The 18,733-nt window shown below is 25.3% G+C and overlaps 1 protein-coding gene across 1 annotated transcript; it reads left to right on the top strand.

Moving 5' to 3' along the window:
• Positions 1-16,952: 16,952 nt before the first annotated feature.
• On the top strand, positions 16,953-18,528 carry LOC145945323 (juvenile hormone acid O-methyltransferase-like). The gene is made up of 5 exons (XM_083054252.1): positions 16,953-17,139; positions 17,253-17,424; positions 17,595-17,730; positions 18,103-18,247; positions 18,374-18,528. The coding sequence occupies exons 1-5, from the start codon at positions 16,953-16,955 to the stop codon at positions 18,511-18,513; spliced, it is 780 nt and encodes a 259-aa protein (XP_082910378.1). The 3' UTR covers positions 18,514-18,528.
• The last annotated feature ends 205 nt before the right edge of the window (positions 18,529-18,733 follow it).

Here is an 18,733-nt window from a genome sequence, read left to right as displayed (position 1 = left end):
GTGTGTGTGTGTGTGTGTGTGTGTGTGTGTGTGTGTGTGTGTGTGTAAGTTGATAATAATTCCTTATTTTAATATTTTATAATTCACAAGCGCCCAGTAAACACAAAGTAACAGTAACATAACATCAATGTTATTATTTCCCACTCAACAATGTAATTGTTACGTACAAGGCATGTTATATTGCAGTTACATTATTGAGTGGGAAATTATAACATTAATGTTATGTTACTTTTACTTTGTGTTTACTGGGCGGTCATCACCCATCCAAGTATTAACCGTGCCAAACGCTGCTTACCTTCAGTGATCGGACGAGAACTGGTGCTGTTGTTGAAGCTGTTTAAGTTGTTTATTATGCCAATTTGAGTAACAATTTTTACAAAATTATATAATAAACAAGTTTTTACATGTATGACTGTTGGCAATATTTTATAATTTAAAATACTTGTATATAATACTTTTTTTTATGAAGGTATTCTAATTTGCACATAATATTATACATATATGCAATTAATAAACTGATTTTTTGAAAATATTTTTTAATAATATTCAAATTTTATATATATATATATAACTTTACAATGTTGCTGCAACATCATTATCGCATTATTGCAGCAACGTTCCATATTTATATTTCAATAATGTTGCTGCAATATTGCATTGCAATATGCAAGATTGCAATATTGCTGCAAGGTCCTGTGCCTATAAGTTTCGAATCTTTAATTTGCATAAAAATATACATAATTTTTGTTACCGCTTAATTGATAATTTAAAATCGCAAAGTTTTTATTTAATAAGTATCTTCTCGTGGCATGTCATACAATGTGACCTGAAAATTTCGACTTATTTTCCTATATGACTTCCATCATTCAATGCAAAAATGTATCAAATTTATTTACCTCTAAATGTAGATTTTCAAGTGATGCAGTAATATTATCTTCAATCGAAAGTATACTTTCATTCTCGAAATCGTGTGCAGCCAAAGGTTCGGTTGCCTAGAATCAAGAACATCAAATGTTTGTGAGATCTCTATTTATTCTTAATCAAAAAACTTGGGTTATTTCTCTAAATTATTTTATACATATTTTTATTTATGCGGGCTGAATCTTTATTATATTCTAAAATCGCGTCAAGTTACTTTCATTTAAATTAATTTATATGAAAAAGAAACAAAGTTATATTACTCGATAAGCAAGATTTCTGAATTTTATTAAAGAATCCATTCTTTAATAGATTGCTCAATGACATATTTAAAGTATCAAATTTTCAAATCTCTATTTCGCTTATAAATATATATATATATTCTTTCTTACCGCTTAATAAGTATTTTAGAGTCTCAAAATTTTTATTTAAATGTACTTTTACATGTTATGTCATTTAATTGTGACTTGAAAATTTCGACTTATTTTCCTATATAATTTTCATCATTTAATGCAAAAAGCATCAGAATTATTTACTTCTAATGGTACATCATGGGAGGTTGATGCTGAATTTGTTGAATTTGAGAAATATTTATCAAAATTAACAGTATCTATCAAGTCATATTTCGAGACATCCGTTAAATAAAGGATATGTTTTAGACGCTGTTCAATGGTACCGCTGGACGTAAGATAAACCGAAAATAGTGCTTCATATATGTTATAGGGACTGAAGACGTAGTTGCCTTTCGGCTTGATGTTCATATATACACGCAGACATTTAATCGAGAACTTGAAAAGCGCCGACATTATTTTATCTGCCAAATAAAGAAAAATTAATATTCTAAAAAAGGTCAAAACTGACAAAAGATATTTATTAAAGTGATATAATCATAATAAAATTAAAATTATATTATTACATTATAATTAAAATTATTAAATCAATTATAACAATGTTTTATAATAATACTTAAAATCTAAAAGTAATTAATAATTACATATTATTAAATAATATAACGTGTTTGAATTTTTCTGTAATGACATGAAATACGTTAAAACAACATATGTATGGAGATAATCAAAAGAGAAAAAAAAGAAGAGATTCGCAAATATATTGTTATCTATGTTTACTAACAAGTCTACATAAAAATTACGTTAAATACATAAATAATTCTAAAAATATTATTTTGCTTATATTTCCAATAAATAGAATAAACGAATAATTTGAAATCGGTGAATTATTGATTAAATTTAATAATAATATTTAATACTTAACAATAATGATATGACATTGTGCAATTATTCTATATATCGAAAAATCTAAATTTTATTCACATATACTTTCTGTCTATGCAGTAAAAGTCGTACGTTAAAATTGAACTTATTTTATTACTTTAATGTAATGAAACATGAGACTCGCTATGCAATGTTCACTAAATTATATCGAAATGTATAAAATTAACTAAGAAAAGTGTGTTATAAAATAATATAACACAAAGGAAATATTAGCATTGTATATCTAAGGCCCTGCGCACAATAGAAAAAATATTAGGAATAAATATTAAATAGTAGGAATAAGAATTATTTTAAAATAATAAAATCGGAAAAACTCTAATATAAAAATACAAATTCGGGTATAAAAGACTCTTAGTAGTTTATTAGCCCTTATTAGTCCTTTATACTCGAATTTGTATTTTTATATTAGAGTTTTTCCGATTTTACTATTTTAAAATAATTCTTATTCCTAATATTTAATATTTATTCCTAATATTTTTCCTATTGTGCGCAGGGCCTTAACTATTTGTTTGTGTGAAAACGGAATCAAAATTGTCTGAACTTGTGAAAGATATTTCGACTCACCAATTTTCTCCTTTGACATTTGTTGCTCCATTTTAGCTCTACGGTAGCAAAACAGTGACAAACTTGCTTTGGCTGTGTCTCGATATCATGTAGCCGTTTTTAAGTATGTATATTATGTAGCGCACGTGTATATATTGTCGTCGAATTTAATTTGAGCGCGAGAAATTAAATGGAATATGACTTAAAGCGTTTGTACATTTTCATCTAAAATTTTTTTTACATTTTTAGGGTCATATCTAATACAAATCTATAAATTTTGACTCATTTTTATCATATAATGCAAAATTATGTTAAAACTAACCTAAATATGTCTTATAACATTTATTCAATGACTATGTTAAAATGTCGTTTAATATATTATGTTTAACAAAAAGAAATTATAATCTGCAGTGTGGTATTATCTAATTCTTACGTTTATTCGAGTCTACTTTTTTAAATAAAAGCTGAAAAAATAATACTTTACAATTAAATATATCTAAAAAAATACTTATATATCAAAACATAAATTTACTTAGATTATGAAAATTATAATATATTAATATGTTATAATGTCTTATCTGCGATTAATATTTTTTGACAGAAATCAGCTGACAACTGTCAAAAATATTAAACGAGTTTAAAAACTTTATATTATTTTTTTTAAAATAACATTTTATAAATATAAAATAGAAGAATGGCGCGGCTGGTAACGCGCATTTGTGTTGTTCTAGTGTTGTAATTAAATCTCAAAGTAATAATATATTATAAAAATGAAAATAGTAATATGTTGTAAATAATATATTATAATTCTTTGTTCTCGATTAATATTTTCTGACAGAATTCAACTAATAACTGTTGAATATGTTAGAAAAATATGCTATAAAATATTTCATAAAAATTAAAATAATAATATGTTTTTTAAATAGTATTATAACATATTATTTAAAACATGTTATTATTTTTATTTTTATAAAATATTTTATAACATATTTTTCTAACATATTTAACAGTTATCAGTAGTTATCAGGATTACTTGTGAGCTGTCTTGTTAAAATTGTTGACAAATTCAAAATTTTGTCGTAAAATTTTTAAATATAGTAATAAAGCATAATATTTTTTTAAATAATATTTCTTAATAATTATGTTATTGATAACTCGTAATTATTTATCATTTTTATATTTTTTAAATTGAATATTTATTTTTGCAAACATTTATGTGTGTTTTCTATATTCTTAAATATCATCATGTTACTTTACTTAAATTAATCTAAATTACAGTAATATTTTGATAAAAAAAGGGGGAGTTCTGCATTATAAGTTATCTATCATTAAAAGTCTGTTTACTAACAAATTTAAGACGTGTTGAAGCTTGAATCATTATTTTGTTGAAAAATATATATATTTCCTTTTTGTCATCGCTATATTATCTCTTCATCAATCTTTCAGATTGGGAAAGATTTCGTTTCATAATTGCTTATACATTTTATACAGTCTGTCGTGCAAACGTTGACTCTTTCCATTATAGTAGCCAGCATGTAATGCAAAAAATCAGAAATATTTACATCTAAATTTATCTTTAAATTACTACAATCTATCAAGTCAAATTTGCTGATCTACGATAATTGAAGGATGTTCTTTAAATGCTTTTCAATAACACCACTAAAAACTAAATATATAATGAGAAGTCCGTCATATATGCAACGCGGACTGAAGGCAAAATTCTTTTTCTGTTAAATTATTCTAACCCATAAAGATATTTGATCGCGAACTGGAAACGTCCCTTCTTTATTAGGTTTCCTGATGATCAGAAAAGATAAATAAAAAAAAATCAAATTGACAAAAAGAAATGTTAGATAAGAGATAAGTGTTAATTATAATAAATTACAAAGTATACTTTCTAACGTGAAAGCTGAAAAAGTCATAATTTTAAATTAAATTTATTGAGTATATATATCTAAAACGCGAGAATATATGTATACGTGAAACTAGAGTATTTAAATGTAACAAATTGGAAGACTTGGCCAATAAATTATATCAAAATAAAAATTCACACTTTACGACAATACATAAAATAATAACAGAAAAATCTATAAATCGATGATAAAATTACAGGGACGAAAGTATGGCCCACGTGAAGTGCACAAGTATTTTATTTGAAAACTTTGATCGCAATATTACTTAGCAACTGTAATCTTGTTTTAGTAGAGCTAGTTTATTAGCGTTAATTGCTATCGGAAGGAATTTTTACACTAAAGCCGAATGTGAGATATCTTTCTCCTCTTAATATATATATCTTGGCCCGAAATTCTTTTACTATTTTCAAATCTGAAATCGTTCTCTCGTTTGATTCTTCGTTTCGGATTGAAGACAAGCGTGCTATCATAACATCACAAATTATAACAAATTATAACATACACATATACACGAATACAAAACACATTCACTTACTGTCCACAAGCAAAACATTAAAACATATCATTTGATATTAATGTATAAAAAATTTCAATTTATTTATACTTATATTAGTATTCGTTATCTCATACATTGTGATACAATTATGAATCTAAAGAAATACATAGCATCTCTATATATATAGTGTACGTCAAATGAAAAAAGAATCAAAAATTTATCGATTCTGATAATGTTGAACGCTAGAAAAAAAAATGATTTATGTAAATATAATATATATAATATGTTATCAAAGATATAAGATATAATTATATTTACTAACTATAGCAATACTATAACATAATTCAAATAGAGTTAAGCACAACACATATTTATAAAAGAAAAATAATTTTAACTTTTTTCTTTTACATTACGATAGCACATTTAACGTTTTACAAATTTTGTATGTAATATTTTAATATATATTCTATAAATAATACTGAATTTCGACAGATAATTATCTTTTGGCTTCCAAATGTTTTTTCCATAAAATCCGGAAAAAGTAATTCAATGATGTACATTTATGACAGAAATTTTATTCATATACATGTATACGTGTATATATGTATACACACATATAAATATGAATATGTATACATATATATATGTATATATATATGTACATGAATGTACATGTATGTATATGTATGTACATGAATATGTACGTGGTGTGTGTGTATATAAATATACATATATATACATTCATACATATATTTACTGGTTCATCGAAATTTAGCATTTACATATTATAAGATCATAATATCAAGGCTATTTAATGTTAGTTACATGTTTTTTAGTTTAGTTAATTAAAAAAAATTTTGAAACAATGAAATTCAAATACAAGTATAGATTAATGCAAATCATCTAACAGATTATATGTCCAAAATATTTTGGAGAATACAAATTTTCTTTTTTTTTCAATTTTCAGATAAATGATATAAATGCGAATATAAATTTGTATGATACACTTGAATAGTATTTCTTCGGTCTCCAAATTTTAAACATAAATTGTTCATAGAGTATATCGCGCACGAGCGATAATGCATATTAACCAGGGTTGGAAAAATATTAATTAAATTTTTTTCAATTAAATAATTGATAAAACAATTATAATTAAAATTTTTTGAATTAACGATTAATTAAAAAAAAGTTAATCGCAGTTCATTCGATGACGATTGATATAAGCGAGATTAATCTAAGGTTGTTTAATTAACGATTGATATGAACGGAATCAATTGAAGGTCATCCGATTAACAATTAATATAAACGAAATTAATCGAAGAGTTCGATTAACGATTAGTATGAGCGAATTCAATTAAAAGTCATTCGATGGACGATTGAACCGAGCAAATTTAATCGAAGACTGCTCGATTGACAATTAATTTGGAAAAATTCAATCAAAAATTATTTAATTAATAATTAAACATAACAAATTTAATGCAAATTTCTTTGATTAATGATTGATTTAAGCAAACGTAATCGAACATTTCCCTTCTATTCAAGGTTGAAAAAATATTAATTACTTTTTGAAAATTAAATAATTGATAAAACAATTTTAATTAAAATATTTTGAATTAACGATTGATTTAAAAAAAAGTTAATCGCAGTTCATTCGATGACGATTGATATAAGCGAGATTAATCTAAGGTTGTTTAATTAACGATTGATATGAACGGAATCAATTGAAGGTCATCCGATTAACAATTAATATAAACGAAATTAATCGAAGAGTTCGATTAACGATTAGTATGAGCGAATTCAATTAAAAGTCATTCGATGGACGATTGAACCGAGCAAATTTAATCGAAGACTGCTCGATTGACAATTAATTAGAGAAAATTTAATCGAAAATTATTTAATTAATGATTAATCATAACAAATTTGATGCGAATCTCTTCGATTAATGATTGATTTAAGCAAATGTAATCAAAGACTTCCCTTCCTTCTACGACGAAGTGAATCAATTTAATTGAAGTCCATTCGATTGACGATTAATATGAGTGAACGCAATCATTCCCCTTCGTTCTAACAATTTTCTCGTATGCAGTAGCCACTGTGAAAATCTTCTTGTACGTAGTACATAGTACGTAGTACATAGCTGTTGAGCATTCGAACATTATTTCCCGTTATATTTTAGAAATTTTTTAAATATAAAGGACCATTGTTTCTGGCGATGGAAAATTTCGACTCATTTTTAACATATAATATATAAGGTTATCCGTTAATTGACGAAAGGGATAAGACGGTGTTTTGTACGAAATAAATTAAGTCGACAAAATATGTTTTGTTTACAATTAATTTAAAAAATTTAACAATATAATAAAATTTACGGTATGTAAAAACATGTGAAAAGAAAAGATGGCATGCTCACCGGTTGTACACATCAATTCGGCAGGAATAGTCGATACTCTTGATGCATCAGTCGATACGCTTGATGATTGACAAGTCGAGGAAGTTTCGAGTCTTCGACCATAGAAATAATGTGCTCATCAAAACGATGTTCATATTTTTATTTGTTGCCCTTAATTTTACCGGATTACGAATGTGATTCTCTGTCAGACGTTGTATATCTTTATTGATAATTTTATCTGTATTCTCGATATTATTGCTGTTTAAGGATACGAATTCACTGTTGAAAATTTTGTTCATCGGTGAAAGATTTACAGAAGACTTACTGTTTATAATAACACATCTATTTAGAGTCTCGTAATCGGAATTTCGATATGTTTTCTAGAACATCAAAGAAAATGTCTGTAAGATCCCTATTCATTTTTAAATAAAAGACTTATGTCATTTCTCTAAACTGTTTCGTTTACACGTTTATTTAGGTTGATTCTTTATATTATATTTTAAAATCACACAAGTTATTTCAATCAAACTAATCTATATAAAAAAGAGTCAAAATTAGATATTAGGAGAAGCAAGGTCTTTGAATTTTACTAAAAAATTATTTATTAAAAGATTGTGCTCGATAATATATTTAAAATGTATCAAAGTTTTGAAATCATATTTGTCTGATAAAAGAAATTTTTTTAGTTATTATCGCTATTATACTGCTTAATATATTTGTCAGAGTTGCAAAGTTTATATTTAATAAATATCTTTACATGTTGTTTTATACAATGTAGAATAAAAATTTTGACTCTTTTTTTATTATTATTTCCATTATTTAATGCAAGAATGCGTCAAAAGCATTTACATCTGTTTTTGTGCGATAAATATTTCTTACGTATTTATTAAAATTAATATTATATATCAAGTCATATTTCGAGACGTTCTCCAAATGAAGAATTTGTTTTAGACAATTTCCAATGTCACCACTGGAGATAAGGTAAAACGACAGAAGTCCCTCGTATATGTTATATGGGATAAAAACAAAATCGTTCTTCGGCTTGAGCTTTATATATTTATTCAGACTTGTGATTGCAAACTTAAAAAGTGCTTCCTTCATTATATTCTCTGGCAAATAGAAAAAAAAAAATATAGAGAAAGATCAAATAAAATTGATTAAAAAATTATATTAGAAATACAAATTCTGAATAAATTATAATTAAAATTTATAAATTAATTATAACAATTAACAATATTTGAAATTAAATGGATGTAAATACAGTATGTAATAAACTAAAATTTTTTCGACATTTATTTTGAATATATATATAGAAAAATTTTTATAATATTTTAATAATTAAATATTTGACTCAAAATACGATAAAATCAATATACATATAATGATAATCAAAAAAGAAATGGATTTTTACATATGTTTACTAACATATCTATTTTGTTAAATGTAACGAACTTTTTGAATAGTATGTTGATTATATTTCCAGCAAGTAAAATAAACGCAAAATTCAAAATCGGTCGATTATTATTGATGAAATTTAATAGTAATATTTAATACTTAAAAATATATGTATAGAAGAAATGATATATTCTGCAATAATTCTATATATCTAAACATCTGACATTTATTCAAATATATTTTTAATACGAAGTGATATACGAAGTGAAAGTTGTAACCTTAATATTAAACTTATTTCGTGCATATCTAGTATGCAAAACGATTCGCTAAAATATTGTTAATACCGGTAAACATCAAAATAATATACGCGACTCTACTTGAATCTAAAGAATTGCGAGACTTGCTATGCGATGCTCGCGCTATTACATGGAAATATAGTAAATTACCTAAGAATAATTTGTTAAAAAATAATAATATTAGCACAAAAGAAATATTAGCGCTCTATATCTTAATTATCTGTTTATGAAATCGGCAATCAAAATTGTTTAATTTTGTAAAATATCTTTCGACTCATCAAATTCCTCCTGTTCATTTTCCAGTTCCATTTTTGGCTGTACAGTAATAAAACCGTGGCAAACTTTCTTTGTGTATTTGTGCCTCGATGTAACCACTGCTTTTATATATGTATTTATATTACGCTGCGCACGCGTAAATTGTCATCGGATATGTGCGAAAAATTTTGGACTATTATCCATTATGACTATCAGAATCATAACATATAGAGACACACGAATATCAACACACATATTCACATATGCACATAAACGGAATATCAAAACAAATCATTTGAAATTAATGTGCAAAATTCAAAATTTATTATATTAACATATAAAATTTATCTATAATTATATAAATATTTGTTATCTCATACATCATGATACATATATGAAAATATAAAGAAATAAATAGACATCTATTTATATTGCAAACGTCATGTAAAAAAAAGTCTAAAATCTATCGATTCTGTTAATGTTGAACCATAGAAAAGAAGATTTAGAATTAATATAAATTATCGAAAATATAAAGTATAATGCTATTACCTATAGCAATATTTTAGCAAAATTGAAATAGAGTTAAGTTTATCGCATGGTTACACAAATTTAAGGGAGGGAATCAATTAAAGTTTTTTTTATTACATTATAACAGCACAATTGACATTTCTACAAATTTTGTAGATTATTAAATATGTTATTTAAATATGTACGCAATAATATATAATGTTAAATTTCGACTACATATATTATTTTATCGCTTCCAAATGTTTCTTATATAGAATTCGAAAAATATAATTTAATAACATTATTAGTTTTATTAGTTTATCGAAATTTAACATTTACATATCATCAGACAGTAATATTAACGCTTTTTAATGTTAGTTATATGTTTTTCTCTACAGATAATTAAAATAAAATAAAATTGTAAAGCAATGAAATTCAAATGCAAGAATAAATTTATGAGAAACATAAAACAGGCTATATTTCCGAAAAACTTTGAAGGATACGAGATCTTCTGTTTTACTCCAACTCTTCAAATAAAATCATAAATTTAGCATAAGAAAACATAAATTTATGTAACCCAAAAGATTGATTTATTTCATCTGTCTCGGAATTTTTAACAGTAGTTGATCATTGAGTTTATCTCGCGTTTGAAATATAATGTATCTTAACTCGAATCGACAAAACATTGACTTGAAACAAATAGTTTCAAGAATTAAAATACTTTTAAATAATTATTCGTAAACGTTTTATAGTAGTTATATTTTCCAACGAATAAATAAGTTTTATATTATTTAAAATATTTCATTATTTTAATTTTTACAATATATATTATTAATTAAAAATTTAATTAGCAAATTGACGCTTTAGCTGATTTCAGCTGATTCTGAAAAATATTAATCTAGTTTAAACAAAATTTATATTATTTGTAATTAAAAATTTATATTATTTTTTTAAATATAAAATTTTTATAAATATAGAATAGAAGAATGGCGCAGCTGGTAGCGCGCACTTGTGTTGTTCTAGTGTTGTAATTAAATCTCAAAGTAATAATATATTATAAAAATTAAAATAGTAATATATATGTTGTAAATAATATATTATAATTCTTTGTTCTCGATTAATATTTTTTGACAGAATTCAACTGATTTTTTCCTCGGACGCGCCTTTCCTCGAAGGCGGAAACAAATTTTTTCATCAATAAAATCGTAATTAGTCTCGATGTTGTGATTATCACGATTATCAAAAGATTCTTGTAGAAAATTCTATTTTTTTGTTCGCATTTTCTGTTTTAGATTTAAATACTGAATTTTTATGCATTGCATAATTAATTATTATATATTATTTTTTATGCATTGTGATTGCAATGCATGCATAAAAATATGTGAATTAATTATGCAATGCATAAAAATTCTTTATTTAAATCTTAACAGAGAACAAAAAAAATAGAATTTTCTACAAGAATCTTTCGATCAAAATATCTGCGCTTCCATTAGATTCGTGCGTCTGTACACATCTACCACGCTCAACGTCTCGCGCAAGATTGACCGCAAGACTCTGAGAAGCGGTGTCGCCAAGCGCACCCCATACGTCCTTCGCGCTGCGCGTTTCGCGCGAGACGTACAGGCTACGCTTGGCGATACCGCTGCTTACCAGAATCTTGCAGTCAGTCTCACGCGAGATATGCAGCGTGGAGGTGGTGGATAAAGTATTATAGCATATTATTTACAACATATTACTGTTTTAATTTTTATAACAGTATATTTAATTTTTATTACGATGAAATTTAATTATCAAATTTATGCTTTATTAATATTTTTTGACAAAAATTAGCTGATAAAAGCGTTAATTTGATAATTAATTTTTAAAATAATAATATATTATAAGAGTTAAAATATAATAATTTTATAAATAATGTTATAATAAACTCCAATATTTTTTTATAGAAATCAACTGATAACTGTTAAATACATATATTATAAAAATATGTTATAAAACATTTCATAAAAGTTAAAATAATAATGTTTCAAATAATGTTATAATATTATAAACTCGATTAATATTTATTACGCAGTTATCAACTGATGTCTGTCGAAAAATATTAATCGAGTTTATAGTGTATAACGTATTATTTAAAACATATTATTATTTTAATTTTTATGAAATATTTCATAACATATTTTTATAACATATTTAAGAGTTATTAGTAGTTATTAGTTCTTGAGTAGGATTACTTGTGAGCTGTCTTTTTAAAATCGTTGAAAGATTCAAAACTTTGTCTTATCGTTTATGAAAAGTTTGGATTTAATTAATAGTATTAATATTGTTTTTACAATAATAAATTTTTAATATATTAATAAAGTATTCATATTTTTTTAATAATATTTTTTAATAATTATGTGATTGATAACTCGTAATGAAGAAATTATATTCTACAATTAATTTTATATAAAACAGAAATATATATATAACAAAATAATATATGTCGATGGTTGAAAAAAACACAATTCGATCTTAAATTGAGTATCATCGCGTTAATTATATGTATAAAGCAATTCGTAAAAAAAGCTGACATTATTAACAAAATAAATTAATATTATTACGGTAATGTTAATGTGTGTGTCGAGTGTAATTTATGCGTAGTTGAGCTAAATGTGAAATATTGTTGTTTTTCTTGTATATCCTGACCTGATATTTTTTTCTACAATTCTCAAATCTAAAACCGTCCTCTCGCTTGATTCTTGATTCTGTACTGAATACAACAATTCTATCAGATTCGTATAATTATTATGCACATATACACACAAATACAAACACATTCATATACACATAAACGAAACATTTCATTGAATTTTAATGCCAAAGAATTTTAATTTATTTATAATTATATAAATATATGTCATCTCGTACATCGTGATACAATTATGAAAATGTGAAAAATAGAGAGACACCTATATTCGTACGATATATATATATATAGCGTACAAACTCTTTCAAATGAAAGAGGAGTCAAATATCAATTATTGCTGGATCATAAATAGGAAGATTGTAAATATAATATAATATAAAAAAAAAATTAACTATAATGCTATAGCAATATTATAGCAAAATTGAAGCAGATGAGTTAAGCAGATTGCACAATTATTTTAAATACAAAATTAATTAGCAATTTTGAGCCTGGCGTAGACGGTCGAACGCAAAAATAAAAAACAAAAAGAAAATTAAAATTCTTACTTAACTTATATTAGATAATGTGTACAGACTAATTTACATATTAGCGGACGTTTCGGACCCATTTTTGGGCCATCTTCAGCGCAAATGACATAATTCGAAGAAAGTTATAACATAAAAAATAAAAGAAAAAACGATTACTGTAAAGTTACACATCGAGATACTTTCTTTCATCGTCTTGTCCGAGAAAAGCTTTCCGTTCTTAAGTTAAATTAAGATCATCCATAATGGGTCTCTAGGCACATTGTTCCAAGATTCATGAGCCAAGAAACGACTAGACAGAATGAATGCGTGATACCCCTCTGATAAAAAAAATCGATAGAAAACAATAGGAACCGATACGATCTGTAGAAAATCTTATCGTTTCTTATTGTTTTACTTTTTAGATTTCGAAAGAAATGTTATCGTTTTTTATCGTTTTCTTTCATTCTCTGTAAAAAGCGGATTTAGTCGTTAGAATACGATAAAATTCTTGTTGTGATATATTGTTTTGCTTCCTCATAGAGGAAGCTTTGTTTTCGTGAAAAATTTTTTTTTTTTCGGATTTCTATGCCAATGTGTATAGAATGTTCCAAAACATCGAAAAATCACATTTTTACAAAATGTCTGTATGTATGTATGTATGTATGTATCCATCTACGAATTTTTCAAACGTCCATAACTCAAGAACTGCTTGAGCTACAGCGCTTTAATTTTGCACACAAGTAAAGTAGTACAACACTTTTATTTACTGTAATTTTTAGAAAAATTCATAAAGTGTTTTAGATTTTAATACAATTTTAATTTTTTTTAAAAATGGCGTGATTTCTCTAACTTCCGTAAATTTTGAGATATCGGGTTAAATTTTTTTATACAAATAAATTATCATTAAAGGTTGGTTGGTATTGAATTTGGCTTGAATCGGCTAAGTGGTTCTTTTTTTATAAAATTTTGAATTTTTTATAAAAAGGGCGTGATTGCTCTAATTTTCGTAAATTTTGAGATATCGGTTTAAATTTTTTTACACGAATAGATTATCATTAAAGGTTGGTTGGTATTGAATTTGACGAAAATCGGTAAAGGGATTTATTTTTTATGAAATTTTAAATTTTTCAAAAAATGAAAATTTTACGAAAGAAACATACGAAAGGAATATACAAAAGGAAGTACATACATACATACACACATATATATACGTGACAAAAAATGTTATTTTATATGAAACAAGTGAGTGCTTCCTCACCATTCTATTTCGCTCATTAATCTTTCTCTATGAGCAAGCTAGTTTTTCAATTTTGGCTTCCTCATAGAGGAAGCTTAATGAGCGAAATAGAATGGTGAGGAAGCAATGTGCAAATTGGAAACTTGCACATTGCTTCCTCACCATTCTATTTCGCTCATTAAGCTTCCTCTATGAGGAAGCCAAAATTGAAAAACTAGCTTGCTCATAGAGAAAGATTAATGAGCGAAATAGAATGGTGAGGAAGCAATGTGCAAGTTTCCAATTTGCACACTTGTTTTATTGTTTTATTGGAATTTATCAAAAATGATTGAAAATCTATTCGTAATCAATTGTATATTTAGAATAAAAAAGTTTTAAGTTTTTTAACGTACAATTACGAAAAAACCTATAATTTTTAATCATGCATCAACCATAAACAATTGAAAACGTATTTTATAAATGTATTATCGTAAAGTTACAACAGAAAACATCCCTGATAAAAAATCGATAGAAAACAATAGGAACCGATACGATTTGCAAAAACAGTACATTGCAATTACATTGCAGTAATATTACAATCTTGCAAGTTGCATTGTAATACTGTAGGGACATTATAGAAACATATAACTGTAATATTTTATGAAAAATCTTACAGCAACATTCCAAAAATATTATAAAAAAATAGTATTCAGTCAAATCGTTAGTTCCTTCATTTACCGCTATGCGACGCGCGATTCACTATCTATCTCGTACTTAAGTTATAGTCAGGAGAATTATATAAAGTTGATGAAATTAGCTCTAAGACTAAAGGTACAATTGTCTCTTAACTTTAAAATGTCGAGTAAATGCTAGATTTAACGCTTGATGTTATAACATCAATAATGTTTTATAACATCAGCATAAACTAGAATTTACTTAATTTAAAGTTAATAATTATAGAAATATATATATTTTACTACATTAAATTACTATAAGTAAACATAATGATGAAAGCGCGTAATATATCGAAATAAAAAGTTTTATTTAATATTATTTTTAATATATTGCACCGTAATAATACCATAGTATTACATTGTAATTTTTTTAAAAGCGGAAATTTTACTGTTGCCACATTCTTGCAGTAATATTGCATGAATATTTCACAACTCACATGCAATATTATAATGTTAGATCTATGCAATATGTTTCTACAATCATTCAATGCTGTATGGGTTAGCGAAAAGAAATAATAAGAAACGATAACATATTAATAGGATACTTACGAAAGGAAACGCTAGAGAATCAATCATACATTTACGATATTCTTTCGTTAACTTTCGATTCATGTACGTCCATCATATTCATTAGTGTCCGATTTTAAAATTCATCGAACAGGCGATCCAATTAAACGCAGTTTGTTAGATGTATGATTAATGTATATAATTCGGTATGATAAAACGGTCGCAAGAAAGAATGTTAAATTATTCCAAACTGTTTTAACAAAGATCGTCCGTTAACTCAATCAGTTAGTCGGAATTAAAACGTAAATTTATTAATTTAAATTAATTACGAAAGATTCTTATGGTTTATTACGCAATTTGTGTGTAATTATTCTTAATTTATTCAAAACATTTTAGTACTTTCTTTGGACCATCCTCAGCTTATTGTATAAATAGTGAATGTTGTTTTTCATACATCATACCGAACACGTATTATTAAACGATAAGCTAAAGATGATTCAAAGAAACGCCCATGGAAAAATATATATTCAAAAATATATTCTAAAATATATTTTATACATATATAAATATATATTAATACATATATAAAATATATAAGTGCATATAAGAAATTAAATCATTTTTTGCCGCTTATAATATATTTATAATATATGCAAAAGTATATATGAAATATAAGTCTGCATATACAAAATTATATAATTTTTTGTTATTAAAAAATATAAATAGTATATATTTATGTATATATGCAAAATATTACACATATATTATGCACATATATTGCACATATATGCACATATATTACACACATATATATATATATACATATATATATATATATCTTTATACAGTTTAAGTGATATCACACATATATGGAAAAATCCAATTATAATAATATATACAAATTATTATTCAAAATATAGAGCATATATATATATGCATATAATATTTATTTGTTATAGATTATATTCAAATTCAATATAATAAAACTGTATTTTTACTTACATATATTTTTTAAATATATATATAAATTATATTATGCAAATATGTATTTATATTATACATATATTTCAAAATATATATAATATATTACATATATTTTTACATATATATTTTTCCATGGGGGAAGGACAGAAACGTTCTGAATAAATAAAGAATAATTACACACAAAATATTTGCGTATTAAAATGCCGACGCATCGGCTCTTATTAGTTCATTTCCTTCAATATTATTATATTATATATCTTTTCATATTTTATATATTTTTTTATATTCTAGTTATTTAAACATTATCATAAAACCATGGTACAACCAGCGCAGTACGATTTATTTGATAATATGTGCAGAAACAATGCATCACTTATAATCAACGAGTTCGCCAAAGAGCTAAAAAATATATCTGAAAAATGTATGGATGTTGGTTGTGGACCCGGAGATATAACAAAGGATACTCTTCTTCCGGCACTTGATCCAAAAGCAACAATGATTGGTAAGAGAGAATAATAAATTACGAAAGATTATAACTCGCACGCGCACACAAACAAACACACAATAATGTAATAACAATTAATATTAATTAATGTTAAAATATATATTATAAAGGTATAGATATTATGAAGAATGTGATCGAATACGCAAACAAAACATACGGTGACAAAAAACGACTCAAATTCGAAGTGTTAGATATTCAAACGAAAAAATTGCCCGAGGAGTATATTTCGAAATTCGATCACATATTCTCATTTCATGCTTTGCATTGGTGCCATGACATTCGGTAAGAAAAATTATTGAATAAAAATAAATTAATATTTTTTTTCGTAGAAAATAACTTTTGCATATAATTTTACTAATATATTTTGACATAAATATATTTCAAAAATTAATTCTAATAGATATATATTTTCAAAATTACAATAATTAACATACATTTTTGTTGTTTAATAGCCAAACATTTGAGAATATTTATCGTATGCTTCGACGCGATAAAACTATGCTGATATTAAATATAACGCGCTGCAAAGCCTTCTTTGAAATCTTGGAATGTTTGGCACAAGATGTGCAATATGCATCGTATATGGAGGTGAATATTATTATATTGAACTATGATGTGAAATTGTATTGTAGCATAACTTCTGCGTAATTGTGAAATTTCAATCTTTAGAAATATTTTAAAATAATTCGAGTTCACACTTATAGATGAGTGACATATAAAATAGATATAGTTCTTTACATAAAAACTTGTATTATTCGACATTATTAATTACAGTATCAAGTTTGGATACACTTTTTTGCTTTACACACTGATCGGTCTGCGAAGATATCGATATAAAATATATAGCACAAACGGCATTATCTATGAAATCACTTTTTTTTATATATAAATATGATGTGTGTGTGTGTATTACTTTTATTGCAATTTTTTAACTATGGATTGTCAATTATCTTTATACAGGACAAAAAAAAATATGTTGGGGCACTTCATTATTCGGCCCGACCTCGTGAAGAGGTAATAGAAATACTTGAAGATATCGGATTTCAAATTCATCATTGCAGTCTTCGGGAGATGAAAAATTGTGTGAATACAGAAAAGTTTATATGTAAGTATTTTCCTTGTCATGCGTGCAGAAATAAAATTCTAGGCTATGTGATTAATATAATTTTTTTATATTACTTTTTCTTATTTTGTAATTAATAAATTAATCATATTTTGTTTACTTCGGTAGCCATGGTTACTTCACAATATACTTTTACATTCTTGGACAAGATGCCGCATAATCTAAGGGAGGAATTCAAGAATGAGTTAGTACGTAGGTTTACGGAAATAAAAGTTAAAGAATATAGAGAAAGTAAAGATAATTCTTAGCTACGTGATGGAAGTGAAGAAACGGATATTCCTGCTCTATATTCTGTACTGATAATTTATGCACAAAAGAATGTTTCATAGTTGTATAGATATCTCTCCATGATCTACGGTAAAAATAATTATAATTTTTTTCTTTCCTATTTTTTTCTTTCTACCTATTGCTTACAAAACGATTGGATAATATTTACTTGTATTTCTTTATAGAATAATTTAAAAAAAT

Source organism: Prenolepis imparis, unplaced genomic scaffold (assembly GCF_030444845.1).
Source record: "Prenolepis imparis isolate NDT839.2.m4 unplaced genomic scaffold, iyPreImpa1.0 SCAF_14, whole genome shotgun sequence".
Taxonomy (NCBI): domain Eukaryota; kingdom Metazoa; phylum Arthropoda; class Insecta; order Hymenoptera; family Formicidae; genus Prenolepis; species Prenolepis imparis.
This window is presented reverse-complemented; position numbering and strand designations above follow the sequence as displayed.